Source organism: Trachemys scripta, chromosome 2, assembly GCF_013100865.1.
Source record: "Trachemys scripta elegans isolate TJP31775 chromosome 2, CAS_Tse_1.0, whole genome shotgun sequence".
Lineage (NCBI taxonomy): Eukaryota > Metazoa > Chordata > Testudines > Emydidae > Trachemys > Trachemys scripta.
The window spans coordinates 271,526,941-271,550,848 of record NC_048299.1 but is presented as its reverse complement, the minus strand read 5'-3'; the positions used below and the strand labels follow the sequence as shown (position 1 = coordinate 271,550,848).

The 23,908-nt window shown below is 45.4% G+C and overlaps 1 protein-coding gene across 1 annotated transcript in view; it reads left to right on the top strand.

The window, feature by feature from the left end:
* COL22A1 (collagen type XXII alpha 1 chain) overlaps window positions 1-23,908 on the top strand; it is a 302,778-nt gene that overhangs the window by 158,243 nt on the left and 120,627 nt on the right. The window contains exons 15-20 of the mRNA XM_034763665.1: window positions 4,203-4,256; window positions 7,021-7,065; window positions 13,444-13,497; window positions 17,739-17,792; window positions 21,302-21,337; window positions 22,964-22,993. Coding sequence (XP_034619556.1) covers window positions 4,203-4,256; window positions 7,021-7,065; window positions 13,444-13,497; window positions 17,739-17,792; window positions 21,302-21,337; window positions 22,964-22,993 — 273 coding nt within the window. The remainder of the gene's footprint in view (window positions 1-4,202; window positions 4,257-7,020; window positions 7,066-13,443; window positions 13,498-17,738; window positions 17,793-21,301; window positions 21,338-22,963; window positions 22,994-23,908) is intronic.

Below are 23,908 nucleotides of genomic sequence, written 5' to 3'. Positions count from 1 at the left end.
TGGTCTGCATGGGGTGGAGGAAAACACTGTTACCACATAGGATCAGAGCGAGGGATGGGGAAGTGTCACGGAACCTGGACTCAGAACCACTCCCATTCCAAATAGTGGTGGCCCCTGGGCCAGCCATTGTAGGTCAAATGCCTCAAGAGGCACCAGAGAAGAAACGTAACTGAACAGCAGCCCTGGAGTGACTCTGAGCTGTGCAGAAAACAGCACCTAATAGAGGATGGTTTCAATTAATTCCTAGTTATGGCCCTGGAGTTTTCCTGCTGCCCTATTCTTCCCTCAGCACACTGTTATGCTGCAACTAATGGGACTACTTTCTATGAGTCTGGCAAACCTTCGCTCGCTCTTTGCCTGTTTATCATCTCCCCCTGCTTTTCCTCCTGAAGTACGCTAGTCTCTAGTGACATTAGATTATGCCAACTTGGGTGACATCCACAAGTGCAGCGAACTGGGACTCGGAAGATTTTGCATGTGTTCCTGGCTCTACCCAGCCTTCTTGACTGACTGTGGACAAATTACTTCATCTTTAAAGTGTCTCTCCATCTCAGAAAAGATATCTTGGAATTGGAAAAGGTGCATAGAAGGGCAACAAAAATGATTAAAGCTATGGAACAGCTTCCATCTGAGGAGAGATTAATAAGACTGGGACTTTTCAGCTTGGAAAAGAGATGACTAAGGGTGGATATGATAGAGGTCTATAAAATCATGACAGGTGTGGAGAAAGTAAATAAAGAAGTGTTATTTATTCCTTCTTCTAACACAAGAACTTCTTTAAAATACAGCCAGCTCTCCTGGACTCCTTTCCCCGTCATGTTATTCTCCCAGGGGATCCTGCCCATAAGTTCCCTGAGGGAGTCAAAGTCTGCTTTTCTAAAGTCCAGGGTCTGTATTCTGCTGCTCTCCTTTCTTCTTTGTGTCAGGATCCTGAACTCGACCATCTCATGGTCACTGCCTCCCAGGTTCCCATCCACTTTTGCTTCCCCTACTAATTCTTCCCTGTTTGTGAGCAGCAGGTCAAGAAGAGCACTTGCACCAGGAAATTGTCTCCTACATTTTCCAAAAACTTCCTGGATTGTCTGTGCACTGCTGTATTGCTCTCCCAGCAGATATTGTGGTGATCAAAGTCCCCCATGAGAACCAGGGCCTGTGATCTAGTAACTTCTGTGCTTATAAATTCTTCTTACTGTGTTTCTGTACAGTGCTTAGCACAATGGGGCCCTGATCTCGACGGGGTCCTTTAGGCGGTACTGCAACATGAATAATAACAATAAAGCAGTATGATTATGTCTGTATGTTCAATAGATGGAAATGCATATAGCACTACGGGCTGGGAAGCATGGGTGTTTATGTGGTGGCCATGATGGGCATGTACCACGTGAAGCTTAAATACATTCTGACAAAGTAATGGCAAGCATTCACTGTAGAGAAGTGAGCTCTGCCACCCAGCTCTCTCTCACCTGCCCTGATTAAATATAAAACGATCATCTCCTTTCACAGGGACTTTTATTTATGTGGCGTCCTTTGGCTGGATTTTGGGCTCTGCTGTTTTAAGAAGGAATCCCAATTTTGTTGACTGTGCATTAAAATAGAAATTACTAATGGTATAAAAAAACCCTGAGCCGTCTATTGACTACATTTATATATAAGCGTAGAGCCGGTAACTGGGATTATAAAGGAGGTGGCATTGATAATTGTAAAGGTCACGTCTCCTATTCCTGCTGTAATGGCTGTTTTTTTTGTCAGATCACTTATCTTTATTTAGCAGCACCTTTGTGGTGAGGTTGAGCTCTACGAGTTCTGCTGCAGACTCCGAGGAGAGTTAACTGGGTCCCAGTGGTTCCCAGGTTCAATCAGTCTTCATTTACCCCCAGCTAAGCAGGAGAAGCTCACAGACAACCATTCAGGCACTATAGATGCATTTCAGGAAACCCAGTGAGCTGCTAAACTACTTGGCTGAGGGATTTTCCAGTCTCTTGCCTTAGGGTCAATCTTATGCATTTATTTTTTCTTTTAAGGACAAAGTGAACAATTGTTGCAGACTTCAGTAACTGTACAGTGAAACTTCCAGGGGCACAGCTAAGGGCACTACAGCCTTCTGGTAATAGTACTTCATCCCCAAAGGACTTAATCCCCCTGATTACTGAGGATGACAGTAACGAAATCCCCTCGGATATAAGAGCCAAGAATGCCAATACAAATCTAATAAAAGCACCTTTTTGTTTTCGTAAAAAATGTAATGAGGTTAACTGCTTGCGCTGCTCAGTGAGGTCTCATGGGGACATTCCTGCTGTACTCCTAGCTCAACTCCTTCAATGTTACAAATGTTCTCTCTCATCCAATTTTGTGGGTAAATTTAGTCCTTGTCAGAATGAGGGGCTGATCTTGCTGGCTCGAGCCAGATATAATGCAAACAGGGGCTGTCAAGCTCCCCCCTCAAAACCCACTCTCGCCTTGACCTCCTGCTATTCCAGTTCATGGCCTCTGATTCTATCAGATTCTATGGTGGCTTTGGGATGGGAAGAAACATCCACAGAAGAGGGGGAAGAGGCCCCTTGACTGGGGGAGAGAAAGCAAAGAGAAGGTACCCCCTGTCCGCCTGAGGCCCCTCAATGGGGGGGAGGAAGCCACACACACACTCGTCTGCATGAGTCCCTGCATCACAGTTTAGCAGCTGCGCGAGGCCTCATAAATGTGCTTGAATCTATTTATAAACCTAGTCACAAGTCTGTACCATAGTTGGCCTCCCTGGCTAGCACAGTTCTTAACCACAGTATGGCTGTGCTAATAAGTTCTTCTTTCTGTGAGTGGTCTAGGGCAGGGTTTCAGCTAATATTTTGGTGTTTTAAAATATAACTCCTCCTCTGGGCAAACAGAGCTATAGCCTCACTCCCCAAAACGGTGATTGGTACTTGTGGAGCAGAGTCCTGCCGTGTAATGTCCCTGCCAGAACCATGCTACTGAATGATGTTTGAACTTGCACGGTTCACATTGTGAGGCAAGCAGGGCCTGCAACACCACCATGTTCCTGGTCATTTGTATTTGAATCTTGGTCACCAACGTAGGTCCCCCTCGTGCACATCGCTCTATGCATCTCCGCAGGCTTCTTGTAGGATCGGGGCCTTCCTGAACTAACCCTCGTTTTGATGGCTTCAATTTGCTGGAAATATCAGTGGCTGGAAATCGTCAGCGTAAGCTGAACATGAAGGCTTGTTCTTTTCGAAGCTGCAGCCTTATGAGTTAGGAAGATCCAAATTTGGAGTTAACATAAGGGAAATGAACGTCCAATGAACTAGCAACCAAATCAGTTGGTCCAACAGTGCAATCTCAAAACACTCAGGGCTACATTCACTGATGTATGTGTCTGTTTTGCGTCGATCTTGTGGGTAGATTCCCCCCCAGCAAAGAACACCACCTCCTGCACCGTCCCACCTGCAGCCAGCTGTGTTATGGGCACAACATGAGAGCTTGCTGCATTGGCTAGCCCCATCTGGCAGATGGCACCAAAGAGACTGGGGGGGCAGATTCATAACTGGCTCCCTTGCCCCCCCCGTCCCCACGCCGACATAAGTGCACCTAAGAACCTGGTCTTTCATTTATGAACTATGTATTGGAAAACACAAAGAGAGAGTAATAACAAGTTTGAATCCCATCTGTCACTCTCCAGCCAAACATAAGAACACAAGGTGATGCCATGAACTTGCTTGCATTGTATGTGTTTCTCTGAACTCTGGGGCTTGCTTATCACCAAGAACTAGCTTCTACTGTCAAACATGCTGCCTTTATGGGTGTGTGTCTCATTCATACTGTTTTCAGAATGACTCCACCTCGCCCAGCCAAGAAAGGGGGAAGTGCCAAATTCATGTAATTGGCCCAATTAACAACAGCTGATACAGAAATCTGCATGTGTCAGTTTGTCTTTAAGTGGCAGGTCTGAAAACCAAGTGGTAAGACCACAAAGAGCTTGGTGTGACACCAGTGCTGGTGTCTGAACACTGGGAGCAAAGGGAAAGGTTTGAGCTTCATTGTGGGTGCATAGCTGGGAGATGGAAGAATACTCGAGGCATTTAGTACAGATCCCCAAAGAGGCCAGCTCAGCATCTCACAGGAAGTGCCTGTTTAATTCCTGACTATGTTATTTATTGCTTTATCTTTTGAATTAACCAATTGTCTTTTTCAATGTTTTATTTCCTCCCCAGGGATCTGAGGGCCAGCCAGGTCCACCAGGAATTAAAGGCTATGTCGGAGCACCCGTAAGTCATGATTTTCTTGTTACATTTTATTAGCTAAACAATCCTTGAATCTGGAAACTTCCCCCACATTTTCAAAGTATTCTGCACAACTGACTTTTCCATATGAAAATCTAGAGATGCCCAACTCTCCACTACGTTCCCACAGTGAAACTTCCGCGATTTCTGGGGAATTACTTCTGACTTATGCCAGATGTGTGTAAGATTGGCATCAGGCCTGCAGAGAATGGTATTTAGGAATTACTAGGAAACCTAACATTTTGGATGGGTTGCTTTGAGCTAGCTTGTGTGCCACCATGTAGCAGTATTCACACTGCAATGTTATAATGTTGTGTCTTGTGATGCAACATTAATACATTGCTTCACAATTGGATCACAACACACTGCAATGTGACCTCATGACGTAATGATGTTTTGAGAAAGCTATTTTGGAACCCTTTAGGGCCCTGTATATTAGACTTGTAGGACATGGGATTACCCTGTGGAATTTGCATCAAGCTCCAGAAAATCGGGACAGGTATCCAATTTGCAACCCAGCCTCCTGGACCCACCTTAGCAATGACGTGGGCACTGTACAGGCTTACCTAAGTGTACTGTGGGGTGTACTGACTTGACTGTGTGCAGCAGTGCATTTAAATGGAATGCCAGACCTGCTAATGCCTTAAAAGGCTCCCTGTACTGGTTGACTTGTTCCTTTACAACTCACCAGATAGAGGCCTGTGTTTTCGGAGAAGGTTGTGAATTTTCTTAATGTTTACCTGACAACTGTGGAGTCTATAGGCCTCCTGGGTCTAAAACCAATGAAAGTAAGAAGAGAATCTGATTGTTTGCCTACGCCTGGCTGTGGATCAGTATAGTATCACTACCCAACTGTCTGAAAAGTAAAGGGGTGTCTGCCTAAATTGTCTATTGAGCTGCAAACAGGCGCAGCAGCGCCTGGGCAGATCCCAACAAAGTGTTAATAGCGCAAGAGGCACATTTGAGGCAAGTCAGGAGAATGTTTTCCTCCTGCCTCTTGAACCGCCCTGTTACGGAAGGAGGACAGCTCCGCTGTGCAGTACATGCGGCGTTGCTCATAATCTGTTAGTAATGACCCCATTCGTTTTCATCATCAAGCTGGCATTTGGTGTGTGCGGTTAGAGCAGAGCAGGGCTATAATCATATGCTCTGATGCCCAAGCGGGCCCCAAGATACTAGTGCACCAGAGTGGAGTCATCTTTTTTTAACCTCTTCCACTCTGCTTTGAGAAGTGGCTGGGTAGGACTTTGCTTTCTAGAACAGGATACTGCAGAGTTCATTTTTGCTCCTCCTGTTTGTCTCTCTCAGTGAACTCAACTAACAGCATCTGCTGTAGCTAAGATAAAATTAAAAGAGCTATATGAATCCACGTGTTACAGGGCACCACGTGAGTCAAGGAGGAAACATCTCCACTAGCACACAAAATTAGGTGCATCACAGTGCCTGAGGTAGATTGTGCATTGTTTGAAATCATTTGGCATTGGCCACAAGACATGAGGTGGGATGGTCAGTTTCTTTCTGGTCCGGTAATTCTTAAGACCCAGAAGGCTTTTGTGACCTCACATCTGGTATAACTCCATGGCAGTATTGTAAGATAGAATACATTTGGAGGTGCCTCAGATCTCATGAATGAAAGGCATTTGGACTCTACACTAAGCACTGACAATTATACCTCTCCATACCCCTGCCAATAAGCTGCCGAGAAGACAATGGATACGCTTTGAAAGTGAACCCCAAGGAGAACTCAAGTGCATTACATCTGCCTGACTTTCTCCCAGGCATGTTTGCACATGTTAAACCCCTGGAGAGGCATGGGAAAGGAGGAAAAAAGAGAGAGAGGGAGAGAAAGCAGAGATTGTGTTATGGAGTGTCAAGTGTGCAATGCAAACAAGTGACTTTATCCCAAGAGAGAAGAGCAGGTTTTTCCAGCTGGACAATTTGATCACAAATATACTGTCAGACATGGACAGGCTTGTCCAGCGTTTGATTTCACTCAAGTATGTCCTGAAATCTTAACAGAATCTAACCTGTCCTGTGGACCAAACAAACCTAGGCAGGCAGTTCTCATTAATTTTCAGCTAACCGAGCTGCACTGTAATGTGGCGATGAGTGAAGTATTAAAATATGAATTCACCAGAGTGTAAAACATTTCACACGCGAGCAGTTCCTGATGGGTCACCATCGACTGAGTGTGCGTGTCTTGTTGCCGTAGGGTTTCCCTGTTGTTTGCTCAGTTGCTACAAAAGAAGTAAACTACACCTACAATACAATGTGACTATTCACAGAAAAGGTTAAATCTCTCCCCCCCGCCCCTTTGTTTGATCACTTATAGGTTTGTCATCAATGTTATGTGTGTAAAGTGCTGCTGTCCAGTTATCTGAGATACAGCAACTGAGCCACTACGTCTTCCAAGTTAATTGGAAAGCTCTGGGTTGCACTCTGTGCCCAAATTAGCTTCAATGGAATGTCTCTCACTAACAGGGCTGGGCGAGGCCCTGCTACGTTGGGATTATTCAACAGCTGTCAACACTCAGTGATACCTGCTACTGTACCCACTTCGTTCTCTTTACCCACAGTTTCTTGCACCACATCGATGTGACATCCTTGCTTGTTTACAGGGCAGATTTTTCCAGGAATGTTGTCCTTCACTGCCAGAGGGTCAGTGACTAACCCGGCTCCTTCTCTGAGGAGGAAAATATGGACCATGTTGGATGAAGATTTGTAATTTCCCTCTTCTTTTCATTTTTAGGGTCTGCAGGGAGAAAGAGGAGAAAAGGGAACTCGAGGAGACAAGGTATCACTAGAGCATGTCAGAGCCACTGCCCAGGAAAGTGCTATGTTGTTCTCCCTCTTTGCCTTTTGCTTTGTAAACGAATGTAACATTGCAGAAGGGTGCGAGGCTGATACCCCGGAGGCTCAGGTTTACAGCCCCTCCTCGCACTGCCCGGCACACAGCTGTGAGCTGAAGTGACCTCTCACAGGGGTGAAACAGGAGTACAGAATCCCAGCCTATTCATTCCCTGGGTGTCTCTGCTAAGAATGCCAACAAAGGTGTCACTTGGAGTGGCAGCTGGGGCATGTGCTCCTGTGATGTGTTCACAAGGGGTACCACCCACATAAGAGATGGTAATGACCTTTGGATGCTACTGACCACAGCTGAAATTGGTAACCTAAAGATAAAGGGATTGCCACCCACTTACCAGCTCCTTGAACCATCCAGCGTTCTATAGCCCTTATTTTGTCTCATCATGACAAACACACGCTCACATGGGTTGCTGGCTTTGCTACATCAGGTAAGGAGTCAGGATTTCGTGTTTGTGTGTGTGTGTGTGTGTGTGTGTGTGTGTGTGTGTGTGAATCAGCTGCTTTCCCAGTCCAGCGTTCCAAAGAAGAGGCATCGTTTTCAAGTGCTTTTCTCCAGGCCTTTTGTGTTGGTGAATTTCCTTCTATTTCAGGTAGGGTGCAGGGCGCTCGGCTGAGTCTAATTGTGATGAGGTGACCGACTGAAGGACTCAGGTGCTTCTTGAGCCATCACATTCATCAAGTAGTGTCTTTTGTTACTCTCTGCCACCAAAAATAAATGCACAATCCACAGCCGCCTCTGAGGAGCACGCAATGCAACTCAGGAGGTTGGGCTGCTAAGGTGGCTGTGAGCTCTTTTTATCCAGGATGGGCTGCAGGTCACTGCCCTAGTGTAATTTAAACCTGTGGCTACTCCAATATATAAGTGGCTGTCAGTGCAGCAACTAGAGATTGATGGGGCACAGGGATTCCCTGGCTGGTAACTATTAATATCCCCATTTTATGGATGGGAGGCTAAGTGGCTGGTATAGCTGGGATGAGAACTCACTACCTCTTGGCTCCCAAGCCTGTGCCAGTCAATTCTGGGAGTTTGGCAAGGCCTTTTTCTGTTAGCTGGGGAGTTTGACCTGTGTTTGGGCTCCCTCTACTGATAGCCAGCTGTAGGTGCATTAGTAGAGCGTCATCAGTAGAGAAGCACACGTATACACACACACACACACACAAAATCGGGGGGAATAGTTGATTCACTAAAAATGCAGTTTCAGTTGAACTTGTCAAATAAAAAGGAGGGTAAAATTCCCCAGAAGCTGAAACATTCAGTTTAGACATTTATGAAACTAAACATGTTGACTTTTCATTTGAAATAATGGTTTATTTTGAAATTTAACTAGATTTTACTACACAAAAAAGGGTTAAAACACCCCAAAATGGCCCCTGAACCGCCCCCCCCCCCCCCCCAGAATCAGTTGTTGGCCCAGCCCTGGTCATTAGTCCCCAAACCAGCATGATTCCCATTTCTCTCTCTTCCCCTATTGGCCAGTGCTCTGTTCCCAACATCCATGTGGTTGTTTATCATAAAGTTGCCATTATTCCCTTTCATTTGTTCTGTATTCACCATTGCAACTGGGCACATGCCCATTATCATGTAATCATTCTCATGCCTTCGCCCCCGGAGTTCAAACCAGAGGAGATGTGTTGTGTCTAGCCATTCCATCAGCCCCTTTTCCTGTGACGGTATTGTCTGGTCTGTGGGGGTGTTGGCTCCCTTAGGAACATGGATAATTCCCACATCATTCAGGTAGGGAGGAGGGATGGAGCTGTGAGGGGGCAGGGAACTGATGAACTAGACAGGAATTAAAATGAGAAACAAGTGAATTGGGTTTTGTTTCATTTTGAGAGATTTGCACAATTAAACCTTCTTTCTTTCCCTCCTGGCCTATGCATAAAAGCCAAGATCTCTGCTATAACAATTGTGCATTTACAGTGCATGGATACTGCACTCAGGACATTTATACCCCTTGTTTTAATTTCTACCATTTGGAACCACTGGGAAAGTAGGGGGCGTTAACAGCTGGGCCAAAGATCTCTCCCTGTCTGCTTTTCCGTCTGCAACCGCTTATTGCTTCTGAGAAATCTGAATCTAAATTGTTGCCTCTTACAACACCATTGTTAAAGCATTACTAAAAATCACTTATGCTTCTCCCAGCCTAAGAAATATAGGATTTGTTATATTAAAGAAGAGCATTAGTTTCTATATTGAATGTTGGTCCATCAAACCATTATCCCGATGCTTCAGAGGAAGGCGAAATCTCCCACAAGGCTCTTATGTCACTATATACTGAGAGCACCTTGAATCAAAGTACTGAGACTTTATGGTGCAGTACATAACTTTGAGCTGTATTGATCATGTCTGAACTTGAAGAGAGCCAGCATACAGCATTCACTAAACTCCCAAAGTTCTGTCGCAGCAAGCAGTAGGCTCATGTACAATCTGGGATGAATTCTCTAAGGATGGTGTCTTTTGTAATGGTAATCCAAAGTCCAGGTCAGAAATCTGGAGGAGATTGCCCTGGAACATTGATTCCACCTTGAAACCTGTAGTGATAGTTTATAGACAAGATTAATAGAACCTTTAATTGAGCATAATATGGTTGTCATATCGAGCTGACCAGAAAACTGGGACATTTCAAAATATTTCAGTTGGGAACTTTTGATTTAGAAATTCACCTTTCAAATTTTTCCCATTGGGAAACTGCAGTTTTCCTGGGGGAAAGTGTCCCACCACCCACCATCGCTAACCCAGATTTTTTGCTGTTTCCCAACTGAGGAAAAAATAGTATAAAAAAGTGGGGAGGGGAAAAAAACTTTACCCTTAAAAATGAAATATCACTTTCTCTCAGAAAGTAATACTTCCAATATTTTGTTACTGTTCTCCAATAATAGAAATTGGAAAATAGTAACAAAGTATTAGAAAATGGGCTTTCACCCACTTTCTCACTCTTTTTGACCATTTTTCACCCGGCAAGAGTTGGAAGATAGAAGGTAGAGAGAAACAAACCTTGATTATCTTGATTGATCAGTCCTTCAGCCCTCGTATAGACTGCGCTGACCACAACATGTCTTCCATTCTTCTCGTATCCTGGCCTTCTTTCTCCATGTGTGGCCATGTCTTTTCATGATAAAATCTTCCCATCTCTTTAGAGGTCGGCTGAGTGATCGTTTCAGTGGGTACCAGTCGGCGACAGCTGCAGTCCATCGAGTGTCAGTGAGCCTCGCTGTATGCCCGGCCCATCACATTTTACTACATCCTGCACTCCACTCTGCTGTCTGATCACTTCATTGGGGACTAGGTCACAGATTGAAATTCCCAGGATTCTTCTTTCCATCACACTCTCCATGACAGACAGTTGCTGCTCCTCTGTCTTCGTCAGTGCCCATGTTTCGCTGCTGTACAACATTGCTGGCCGTACTGTTAAGTTGAAGAGGCTGGCGCGTGTTGCCTTGTTGATTTTTCCTTGAAGGACATCCATGATAGAATTGAATGCACACCAACCTGCTTTCTTTCTTTGTGAGACTTCACCTTCCTGATCGTGGCGCATGTTAATTTCTTGGTCCAAATAGACATATTGCTCAATTTCTTCTATTTGTTCTCCCTTGATTGTTATTTGGGCTTTTGGCAAATTATCAGACCGCATATATTTCATTTTGGAGCGGTTAATTTTCAGTCCAACTTGGCTGCTTTTTGTGTTGAGTTCTCGCACATTTTCTGTAGGTTGATAGTATTTTTGGCAATCAACACAATAACGTCCGTGAATCTGAGATGGCTTCACTGCTCTCTGTTGATGTTGATTCCACCCTTCCAATTCATCTGCCTCATTACCATTTCGAGGCAGGCTGTGAAAAGTTTCGGTGAAACCGTGTCATCCGACGAAGTGGGCATTCACCCACGAAAGCTTATGCTCCAATACATCTGTTAGTCTTAAAGGTGCCACAGGACTCTCTGTTGCTTTTTACAGATCCAGACTAACATGGCTACCCCTCTGATACGTGTCTCATTGTTTCACCCCTTTCTTAATTGGGATGCAAAGGGGAGTATCAAATAAAGTTATATCTGTGGTGCAATCAGAATTTGTTTCCTTTAATACTTTGATATACTTTGTGTCGATGGCCTGCTGTGCAGAGCTTTTAATACTGCATTGATCTCTACGCTGTCGAACGCTTTTTTGTAGTCGACGAAGGCAATACATACAGGGAATTTGTATTCCCTTGAGCGTTCCAATAGCTAGTTTATAGGGAAAATATGGTCCATTGTGCTGAAATTCCTCTGAAAGCCTGCCTGCTCTCTCGGCTGCTGCTCGTCCAGACTCTGAGAGAATGGGTTTGTTATTATTTTGGTGAACAGCTTGTAGACATGTGAGAGCAGGCATATTGGACAATAGTTTAGATCTTCACGATCGCCCTTCTTGTACAGCAGAATGGTGTTGGACTCCTTCCAGCTAGATGGTATCTTCTGCATTTCCAAGTAACACCTAAACCTCTGAGCAAGGGTTTCCCAGAGGTCTTGGCTTCCAGCTCTTATCATTTCGATTGTCAGTCCATCTTTACCGCAACAAACCACAATTTTGAAATGCAAAATTCAGAAGAAGTGCCTTTCGTCCTCCGATTGATTTTCATTTGGAAAAAAAAAAAAGAAAAAGAAAAATCAGCCTTTCCCCCCCAAATCTGTAATTTTGGAAAATGAAACATTTCACCAACAGTGAGCATTTTCATTTCAGCTGAAAGCCTCTTTTATGACAAAAACAAAACACAAATAATTTGAGTTGGAAAATTTCCGACCAGGCCTAGCCTCATATAATTATTCAGCCCTCTTGCTGTGTGCCCTTCATGCCTCTGGCAATGAATCCATCTTATGAGGTCCTCCACTGATGTCACAGATACACCAGAAAAGATGCTAGGGAGGGTGCAGTGCTCTGTTGATCAGCAGTCTGTAAAGTTGTGATGTCTCAAACTGTCTACAGTGCAGAATACAAAGAGTTTAATTCAGGCAGAAGGGTGTGTGTGTGTGTGTGTGTGTGTGTAAAAAAAGATTGGGAAGTCCCTCCCTCAGCCTGCTATGGCACATAATGTGCAGAGCAATGTAATGCCAGTCCTGCAGCATCTCAGAACGAAACAGCATTTCTGATGCAAGATTTATAGACATTCTAAAAAAAAAAACCCTCCCCATCAATTCATTGATTTGTAAATCCATTTTCAGTATGCTAAAGCAATCACACACATACACTCTCTCTCTCCCTGGCAAATCATGGACTTAAATCTAATGCTATAAGTACTGGTTTACTGATAATAGCTTCGGTCAAACATTTATATGATGAGGTATAAATCACAACTGAGATTCATAAAGCTTTTTTATTATTATAAGCAAAACTCTAAATAATATTCAGTTACAAAGAGCTCCCTCTAGTGATAGAATTTGTTTATGAACAAAATCTGTTATGATTAATCATAATAATTGTATTTCTATTAGAGTGGTGCTTAGATCAGGGCCCCATTGTGTTAGGTGCTGAACACACACATAGTAAGAGACAGTCACAGCCTCAAAGAGCTTACACTCTAAACAGACAAGATAGACAATGTGTGGGAGGAGGGAAGTACAATTATTCCCATTTTGCAGATGAGAAACTGAGGCACATAGAGATGAAATCATGTGGGAAGTCTATGGGAGAGGCAGGAATTGAACCCAGATCTCCTGAATCTGTCTGCCGCCTTTGCCCCAAGGCCATCCTTTTGAGAACCTCAGATGAAAAGAGCCATATTACAAATGCAAAGTATTATTACCGGGCTCAGCCCTGAAACCCTTAATTAGTCCTTGCTGAAGTATCTCTGCCATTCCCCTCAGTGGGGATTTTTACTGAATAAGGATTGCAGGACTGGGAACAGTATCATGAAAAACATCTAAGACAAATTTTTGGTTCAGCAATGGATTGGGTTCTGTGATAAATTCCTAGTAACTGCACTTGGGAGACAAGAGAATGGAGTTCTGACTGACCGGCCTTGTTCCCCAATACTATGCAGTGATACTTCTTCCAGTTCATGAAAAAAGGGTGGTATAAAATCTAAGAATTACAGAAATCAGAAATGGAAAATATGTTGCCTGGCGACTACCCAGTTCACCTCCTTGCTATAGATATTGCCCCCCCCCTTTCTGCAGGAGTGTATTTCCCAGAATAACGGACTTATATCACTTTTCATGTTCTCAGCTCCATGCATGAGTAGCACAGAAGGTTATACAGACTGAGATGTCTCTTGCAAAATAGTGATGTGAACAATTTTAACATGAAGTTATCTTTTTCTCTATCTCCTTTTTTCCTAGGGAGAACGAGGTCTCGATGGGTTCCCTGGGAAGCCAGGTGCGGAGGGGAAACAGGTATGGAGTGAATATTTGGGAGCAAGAGACTATTTTTCAAACTAGGCATTAATGCACAGTGAATGGGAAGGTGGCTGCTGAAATGGGACTTACCCCAGAAAACTGACGTATTGTAACTGTAGGAGCAGGCGGGCAGCTTATAAAATCATCAAGATCTTTTTGAGCACCCAGTTCTAGTGGGACTGGTCCCTACGCTAAGCAGCCTTGTTCTACCCTGACCAATCTCTCGTCAACCAAGGAGCGCTGTGCTCCTAGTGAGGGGAATAGAACCGCCATATGATTATTTTTAAAGGATGCACTTTGTGTGGTGATGCGGTTATGGAGGAAAATATTTTATTGACTTCCAGCCCTAGCCTTCAAGCATTAGAACATTCAAAGGCTAGGCAATGGCAATGTGACCCCTCAAGACCTGCTGTTATAGCCTTAGTACACACAAAGCAGCCTGTGTCCCCACATCTAGCCTCCAGGCTCTTCTTCCCCCAAGGAAACTAATCATTAATGTCACCTTGTGCTTCAGCAGCTATGTGGAGATACTTACAGATCTGAAGCATTTCCCTAGCACTTGAGTCAAAGCTGTCAGCAAATCTTTAGTGCCCTTTTAAAATGGGATTTCAGAAGAGATACTGTGCTCATTTGCACTGGCTGTAAGAGAGCTGATACCAAAGGGAATGTGTGCTCTTGCAGAATTAATGACAGGCCTCGATGGTGGAACTCAAATGTAAGTTATGTGGCTAATTTTGTACTCACCAGGCTGCAGCATGGTTCCCTTGTTCCTCCATCTCTGTTTATTAAAATTAACCCTCAGGCGGTTTCTTTTTCCATTGCCTCACACCTTGTGTAGTCCTTTCTCCATGTGCAAAGTGGATGTGAAACAGTGCCAAATTGGACGGGATGGAAGGGGTTTCCACTCACCCTGTACACAAAGGGACAGGCAATGGAGAATCTGGCCATCAAGTCTCCTTTGGGTCTTGCAGTCTAGTCTCCCTGTGCCCTATGCTGATATATATTTTCTCATGCAATAGTTCTCCTCCGAGTTCTTTCACTGTCTCCTGTTGTGATAACGTTCAGTACTCTGCTTATAGCTAGATCAGTTCCAGAGGTAACGCCGGGGCTGTTATGTCAATAGATTTTTGTTTGTGTGTTAATTCTTTTGATTTTGAGCTTTAAGTAACAATGCAAGTTATGTACAACAAATATGGAAATTCACTAAACATGGTAGGACAGAAAAACTGCTACATCTTAATAATTTACAAATCATAGTGGGGTGCCCTGGCCGCTGGAGTTACGGTTCTCAAAGAAAGGGAACCATGTTTCACAATATGGTTACATTTTCTGGTTTTGGTTGTAATAAGTGAGTTTTTCCATCACCAGCTTCCAAACATAGTTAACCAAGATGGTAGCCTTGGAGAGGGTCTTTTTCCTTCCATTCACTGGTAACAGAACATCCAGTTGCTGCTAATTGGATAGGCACTAATTACTTTAAATATTTGTACTAAAATAGCATTTGTGGGTCTATCACAGAATACACTCACTGGTAGGGCGCCTCCTCCTGGCTGCTCTGGGGATATACTCCATCCATGCCTGACACCCGTTTCCTGCATGTCACTCTTGCTGTGGCCCCTCTCACTCTCTGGGACTCAGCACGCTCCCTCTGTGCGACTTGGCTCTGCGACCAGGTCGCTGTATGTGTTTCCACTTCCAGAGTAGCAAATTCTCTCTGGACTAACTGGCCAGCTGCCTTTCCAGGCTGTCCTCTAAGCTAAGGCTATGCCACATTCACAGGGGCTGGAAGGGGAACCTGGGTCCGCCCACTACTCCGGGTCCCAGCACAGGCACCATCTGTCCAGCAGCCACGGTCTGTTTAGGCCCAGACCCCATTGTGATTTCCCTGTGCTCCCTCCTACTTCCCTTCTCAGTGTTCTGGCCCACCCATGGGGTCCAGCTCAAGCTCCCAACTCCCAGGGAATGTCTGCAGCCTACTCCCCCGGCAGCCTCTTCTGGTCTTAGCTTCCTAGTTTTATACCAGCCCAGCCTACACCAGCTCAGCTGAGTTTCATCTTCCTTTATGCAGCCTGCTAGGTTAATTAGCCCCTTCTAAGCTACCTTAACCCCTTCAGGTGCGATGTAGAGTGAACACCCCTTCATAGGGTCCCACTGAGATTGGGATTCCCTTATGCTAGGCCCTGTACATATAGCGAGAGGCAGTGCCTGCCCCCCAAAGAGCTTATGGTTTATATAGACAAGACACATAAAGGATGGGAGAGGAAGCAGAGCCCCACAGAGGTGAAGGGACAGGACTAGATGACCACTCGAGCTCCCTTCCAGTCCTATGATTCTATGACATGCCCAAGGTCAGCAGGTCAGTGACAGTGCTGGGTCTTGAAAATTGTCGGTGCAAATCACTGCAGTGCAGGCAAGCCAACCTCCCAGTGTCCAGGAGCATTTTGCCTCTTCAAGGTAGCATGCCTCCTGGTGCTCTATGCTGCCTGCCACCGTGGCCGTATGCAGTGGGAGGCTGGTGCAGTCAAGCCTGTTTGATCGAATGAGCTTTGGATGTATTTATATTAATGAGTGCACAGGGCCCAAAGTTCTGGAGTGGTGCGATGCATAAATTGAAAATGTATCTGATCTGAACATGCATTAATTGGATCTGTCTCAATGCACTGTTCAGTGTTGTAGACATGATGCAGCCAGAATTTAGAACACTGGAAAGCAGAGAAGATAGACTAGGGAGCTTCCCCCACTGTGTGGGCATCTGTGCTCTTGACATATTGTCTGCAGGTGAATGACTTGCCTGCATCCCCTACACCTAAACTCTCCAGATTACTTAGCAATTTGGTTCTGTCAGCCTGTGTTTGTACTTCCCTTCCAGTTATGGTGTCATCAGCAGACTTAACCGTGGTTGAATTTATTCTTTCCACTCTGTGGAATAGGATGGTTCCCAGGCCATCGCTCTGTTTTGCTCCCCCATTACCTCAACCAGTTTTTAACCTGGGCTATGGTGTTTTTTATTTTTATTTCATTACTGTTTAGCCAGTATCGTTAGAAGAGGGGACATGACACCTCACTGGGATCCTAATGTCCTGTGTCCGCTGCACCCATTCAATTATTTACAGAACTAGTTAACATTTCCAGCTACACTGGTTGGAATGAGAAATTGCGAGGGCATAGTAGGGCAGAAGCTGATCATTAGCGTCTCTTAGGGAGAGATTTCTCTCTGTGGTACCGTTGCAGAATTGGTGCATTCCGGGGCTTCTCCACCTGCTTTGGCTCTGGGCCGCCAGCAGAGAGGCAAATCCTTGTCCCCGTGCATCGGCTGGGCATGTGGACTGGTCAGGACTGGAATCAGGAAACTCTCCCCCTTTCCCCAAGACCAGCCTAGCTGCTGAAGCAGCTGTTGCTGCCTCATCATGGCTGCAGCAGCCCCCGCAGTCTGCAGGGCAGAGGGAAATGGCTTACAGATCCACTGCTCCAGCCTCCCCCTCGTTCCCCTCCCCACAGAGCAGAACAGAAGGAGGCCTTCCTCTTGTACCTGTTCCTGCCAGCCTCCTCCTTCATAGTCCAGTGCAGTCGGGGCTCGCTAATGCCATTAGTTAAACACACTCCGGGTCCCTTATCATTGCTCGTGTGCTGCAGGCTGAATTCCCATGGGCGTGGGTATTTTGTCCCAGAAACTGGATCCCAGACAAGGCAGATTGATGACCTGCTCCATTCCCCTGTCAGAGGACATTTAACCAAAGCCTTTGTCTGCACAAAATCGCCTCCTTTGGTTTTATTCAGATTAACAGGGGTTGTTTTTTTTTAAGTTTCACCGTATTGAGGAGTCACTAAGACCTCGAGGGGATGTCTACACTGCCCCAAGTCTCAGAGCCTGGGTCAGTTGACTCAGGCTCACAGAGCTCGGGCTGTGAGACTAAAAATGGCAGTGTAGACGTTCAAGCTCAGGCTGGAGCCCAGGCTCTGAGACCCCCCCCACACACGTACGTCTCCGAGCCGAGACTGCAGCCCAAGCCTGAATGTGCACGCTGCAATTGTGAGCCCCGCCGCCTGAGCCCCACAAATCGACCCGGGCCAGCCGCGGCCGTGCCTGTGGGTTTTTGATTGCAGTCTAGCTGTATCCCGAGTCACTAGACAGAACCAGGCCATGCCCTGGCAAGATTATTCCAGTGCTAAGGGCTCGGCTAAAGGCTCTGGGTCTCCCCTGCACTGCAAATCATACTGTGTTGTTAATCTATTTTCAGGGCATTAAGGGCAGCACAGGCCCACCAGGTGCCAGCGGACCCAGAGGAGAAAAGGTGAGCTGGGGAAGGTGCCCAAGGAGCACTTTGAAAGGCAAACTCATTTCATTTTGAATAAACTCTCCTAGAAATGACAGTGCTGCTGGTTATCCCCATGGGTCTCAGGTGCAGCTAGCAAGTTGCTGAATCATTCTGAGAACTGATAGATGAAGCCCTGGGGCCTGATTTTGCTCTCTCACTAGGGTAGATCCTGAGTAACTCCACTGAAGTAAACAGAGTTAACTCTTCTTCAAAATTTGGTGCAAATGCCTGCTCTCCTGGAAGCCAATAGGCCTCAGTGGGAGCAAGAGCTGATCCAACAGAATCAAGCCCATGAATGTGTTTCTAGGATTTCCTGGAAATTGGGAGATCAACCAGCTCTTTGGTTAGATAAGTTGCTGGTGGAGGTTTTGAGTGGTGGAGGGATGTGTATATTTGGGGCAGCATGAATGACGAGGCATTGTCTGCGATCAATACAGTAAAAGCTGTAAAAAGAAGAACAGGAGTACTTGTGGCACCTTAGAGACTAACAAATTTATTAGAGCATAAGCTTTCGTGGACTACAGCCCACTTCTTCAGATGCATATAGAATGGAACATATATTGAGGAGATATATATACACACATACATACTGTATATATATCTATCTATATATATATGAAAAAGCTGTGTTATCCAGCACTTTACCAGCTGAAAAGCTCTAGAAACTGGCATTTTGGGGTGTTCGATCTGGGCAGCGCTCGCCTCGGGCGGCTCCCCGCAAGTGGCAACATGTCCCTGCTGCTCCTAGGCAGAGGAACGGCCAGGGAGCTCCGTACCCTGCCCCTGCCCCGCCCCGAGCGCTGGCTCCGCAGCACCTGCAGTGGAGGCAACGTGCAGAGCCGCCTGGCCACACCTCTGCCTAGGAGCAGCAGGGACATGTCGTCACTTGCGGGGAGCCGACCAAGGTGAGCGTCGCCCATATCCACCACCCCGAAACCCCTCCTGTATCCCAACCCCCTGCTCCGAGTCCTCTCCCGCCCTGAGACCCCTCCTGCACCCAAACTCCCTCCCTCCATTGGTAAGTATAACTCTTGATTAATGCTATCAAAATTTTGAATTTGTCCCAAAAAGAAACGTTATCTATTAAAGAAATGTTAGAGCAGATCTCCCAAAGCCTCATAGGGAACGATTGTTCATATAGCTTATGTACAATATGCAGTTTTCCTTGGGCATGCCCTCCTTCGTTCTGATTATGGCCTGCATAGTTTTGCTTCCTGAAACAATGCCAAACACTTGTTTGATGGGATAATCTTGCGGTTGACAACTCCGTCAACAACAAATCATCCCAGCAGTTTAACAAGCGCTGCCGAAAATCATGCTGTTGTTAGCTCATCTGTAGATCAATTCTGTCCTGCCTTCCTGAGATTCCTCCCTGTGTTAATTGGAATAATTAACACCTTTTCTCTTGACATCCACGGGATGCAGCAGGCATCTGATCCAAAAGTCTATAGGAACTGGCTCAAAAAGAGGAATGCATCACTACCTTTGCTCCTTCTCTGTTGCTCTGCTAGAGGAAAATTCAGACTGTCAGTGAAGATGTCCTGCTAAGCACAGTGGCCTTCCATTCCTGTTTCCCCCCCCCCTGGAAGGACAATCCCTCATTCCTTGTGCTAGTGTTTCGTATGACTTTACATTGTGGTACCAATTTCTTAAGAGTGAAAATAATTGCTCATGAGAGGTTTTGAACTCACAGCCTTAGAGACTGCAGGCTTTCAGCCACAGAGGCACAGATAACACCAATACAAGCTCCTCACGCTGCCCTACCAATGGGTCAGATTCTGAGCAGCCTCCTACCTTCTGGAGTCACTTACAGCTTGTGCAGGGCGGGTATAAAATGACACCAGTTTGCACATTTTGCAGAGATGTAAATGACTTCACAAGGGAGTGGAGAATCCGGTCCAGTGTGCCTACACCCTGAGCTGGGAGTTACATTCATGGGAGCGGTGAATACAATGCAGGGGCAAGTATACTTCCCAGAGAACAAGGCGAGGCAGTGCATGTATTTCTATTTCTGTATTGTGGGTCAGATGCTTCCCTTACTTACACTTGAATAAATCAGGCCATTGAATCAGTGCTGTTACCAATGTGAAATGGGTATGAATCAAGCCCCTTCTAGCTCTTTCAACACTGGATTTAAACCACTTGGAAAAGAAACTAGAAAGCCTACAATGGAGCAGAGTTTAGCTGAGAAAACAATGGGAAAATCGAGCTCAGTAAAGCGGAAGAGCCATCCAGGCAGTTAGAACGTGTTAGTAGGTCGCTTTCTGACTCAATCTGTATACTGGAAGACACTTGAAAAAAATGACAAGCAAATGTGAGCTTCCCCTCCGCCCCGTCTTGATAATTATTCCCTGCTCCCAGATGTTTTTAGTGGAAAGTTTTACCTTGTCATTTTAGAACTAGTTATTAGACTTTCCAGGGCAGCCTTGTGACTCCCTGCTTTCAGTCTGTCATGTTTTTGTTGTTTCCTACCTAGTCCTGTGGCATTCAAGATAAAAAGGGGCTTTTTTATTTTTACCCACAAAGCAGCCAAATGATACTCTGATGAGTATCCAAGAATGCAGATACCAAAATCAAACCACTCTGTTTCCCATTATGTTTCCACTATAATTCCAAAGATACAGGGTGGGTTTTCCAAAAGCACCTCAGGGTGTTGCATGCTCTTCTCCTGTTGATTTTTAATTGGAGGTGGGCGTCTATCTCCCTTGGCATTTTGGAAAATCCCAGCTATGCTGTAGAGTCTGCATAAAGACATATACAAAATGAATGGAGTACCTCTGAAGCAGGAAGTGTGTAAAAGACATCATAGGTCTACCAGGGAGTGAAGGGAGCAATTAATGAACATAAGGACACTGCAGAGAAGCTAAATGGTATTTTTGCATCAGCTTGGTCCTGAATGGGTGTTGGGGTGACATCTCCCCAAGACCTGCTCTTATAAAGTCATAAATATGAGGCAGTATCGGAGACAGAGGTTTTGGCGCAAACTGATACATTAGAAGGCAGCTAGTCACCAGGATGGGGTGGGATCATCGAAGAGTCCTGAAAAAATGTACCGTGTGAGTCTGTTCTGTAAAGTGACTGTGTGAAAATGCCATTGTTGGCTTCCATGTTTGACTCAGCAAAGATCTGTGTCAAGTGTGCTTCTTTAACAAGAAAAATGTGTGTGTGTGTGTATGTATGTATGTATATATATATATTTTTTTTCTAAATTCCAGCTCTTCTGACTCTGCCTCGGATGTGAGAGTCAAGCTGGGTTCTTTCCATCTGGCATATGAACACCAGTAATAAGGGTTCTGCAGGCCAAAATGGGGAAGCTTTGAATATACAGTCCAAATCAATGCAATCTCAAATCTGTCTGGGAAGGTTCGTGGGCACAGGCTGAGCGTGAAGCAGACAGACCATAAGGGCAAGAGGCTGCTGTTGAAAAGAAGTTTGGGGACTTATTTCTATTTCATTGCTTGTCTGTGTTTTCCCTTTCCACGCAGGGTGAAGCTGGGCTTCCCGGATTACCAGGCTCTGCAGTAAGAAGTGGCTTTAGCATTAACATGAGCGATGAACTATAATGCATGAGAAACAAAAGTGAGGAAGGCAGGGGTGGGCTGTGAGGATTTTGTAAATTTAGGGATGGATTTTGTGTGGGATTTTCAAATGATCAGGAAGCTTAAGCCAGTGAAGATTCCTGAGAGCAGGAGTTTGTGGCTTCTAGGATCCCAGTAAGGAGATTAACTGCATTATGAAGAGGCAGGATTTGAGGAGACCATAAAGGAGAGAAGTGAAATACCCAGGAGTCAGGGAGGCCTGGCAGTAATAAACAATTTTCAGAGGAGTGGCCAAGATAGCGTCTAATGGAGTTGGTCTTTTAGGGAAGAAGATGGGCCTGGGAGATTAGAAGGCAGACGACAGTTCAGGGTCAAGTGGAACAGCTCAGTCTCTGACATCGGGGGCCCAGTGTGAGATTTGAGAGAGGAGCTGGAGAAGGCAGACTTGGGATGGGCGCTGCTCTTCTTACCATCTAGCAGGGGATCCGCTGTGTGAAAGAAGTCACGGTGGAGGTAGGAGCTGAAGACTGCAAGGAAAGGGTAGCTGCAGTGAAGAGGATAGAGGTTTTGATTTTCCTCTCACACCAAATTTACACCCGTGAAACTCCAGTGACTTCAATGGAGTCGTTTTTCATTTGCTCTGGTGTCACTGATGGCGGAATCTGGGTTTAATATTGGCCACATAGAGGTGTCATCTACGTGGACACCCAAAGGTCTCTAGGTTCTTTGTGCAACATTCCATCCAATAGCATCATGTTGTTACAGCAGAAGCCTAACCTCGCTGTTGGAGACTGCAGATAAAGCCAGACATAGTTGGCCAAATTCAGAGATGAGGGATAACGGAGGAGCTGGAGGAAGGTGTCTGAAGATGTGAGGACCACTTGAACTTACACCTTCTTCCAGACTTCAGCATGTAGGTTACACCAACTTAAACTTCCTTGAACGTGGATGGAATGGGTGTAAATGACTCTATGGGAGTCTGACAGAGTGAAAGGGAGCCTGCTTTAGCATAAGGGAATCTAAGGCCCCTATCGTGCAAACATGCACATGGTTAATTTGAATCGTGGTGGTAAATCTCCCAGTGACTTCAGTGGGACAACTTGTGTGCTTCAAGTTAAGCACATGATTATATGTGTTCAGGATCGGGGCCTAAGTTAGTATAAAGGGATCCAACTTACACGCCATCCTTGAATTTGGCCCATTGTTTATATAGTACCACTGGTGTTTATGGTGCTTTACAGGTAGAAAATAAGACAAGATCCAAGGAGTTTACAATCTCATTTATGAAGATAACACGAGTATTATTGTTCTTGTTATTGCATAGCAACTCAAAGATGCTAACCACGGCATAGAGAACCAAGAGATCAAGGTCATTGCCAGGACAAGCTATCTACATAGACAGCACAGCATAGTTCAAGGATGTGTGAGGAAGGGAGGCTGTGCTGAAACAGAGTTAAAGTAAGCAGTGAAGGTTAGCAGGCATCATGGGGGAGGGGACAGCTAGTGCGGTTAGAAGTACAAAATAGAGAACTACTGTGTGCCTGAAGCTTTCTAGATGTGTCTTCCTCCTGTGCGCTCCGTTTTACATCTCTGGCATCTTAATTTCAGGTACAAACGGAAGGTCTGAAAGGAGAGCAAGTAAGAACCGTTCAATAGCTCTATTGTACTAAATGTAAGAAGTAATAAGAGTCTTTTTTTTTTTTTTAACACTTGAAGGGACACTGTCAGGTAACTCAGCTGCCCAGATCAGTTTTTGTTTTCAAAGCATGTTGCAAAGTCTAATATGACTAGAAATATTTTCATGATATGGGAAAGAAATCTTATTTGCCAATGCCTGAGAACCAGCAAGTGAAGCTGGCCAGACTACTCTCATGACGCCAGCTGAGTCTAACAGAGACCATAAACAGGGCAAATGGTGAAGAGTCAGTTACTCTGTAAAACTTCTTTCTGCTTTTTATACAATAAAAGGTGTGAATAGGGATTTTAAACGTGGTTTGATTTTTATCTGGATAGGGTCACTGAACATGGACACACAGACACTGACAGGAAGCCATTTGTTTGTGCCTCTTATTGCAATTTGCTTTTTAAATATGTATTTTATACTCTAAGGGCCCAATTCATGGATGCGCTATTGCAAAGGGGCCACACAAGGCCCAGAAGAATACCCCTGGTGCAGGAGGCCCTTTATGAGAGCTGACTCTGACACAACCCCCCACTCCCTTCTAAGAGTCCTATTGCATGGAGTGTCCTGGAGGGACTGGGAATGTGGCCAGGATGGTCCTGTGGTGAAAACGTTCCCCCATTGCCTTGGACAGCTCAGCACAGGTTAGAGAAGCCCTAACTGACACTAGGGGCTGAACCAGCCCCAGAATTGAGGGAAATACCAACTGGGCTCTGCACTGGCTCATGAATGAACTGGGGCCTAAGAGAAAAACTCTCCTGGAGGCAGAGGGTCAGTAAGGCCCTGTGCCCCAATTCACCCCCCTTGCAGAGGGCCAGCACAAACTCTATGCACCACTTACAGCCCACTTATACCTTCAATATAGGACTCAA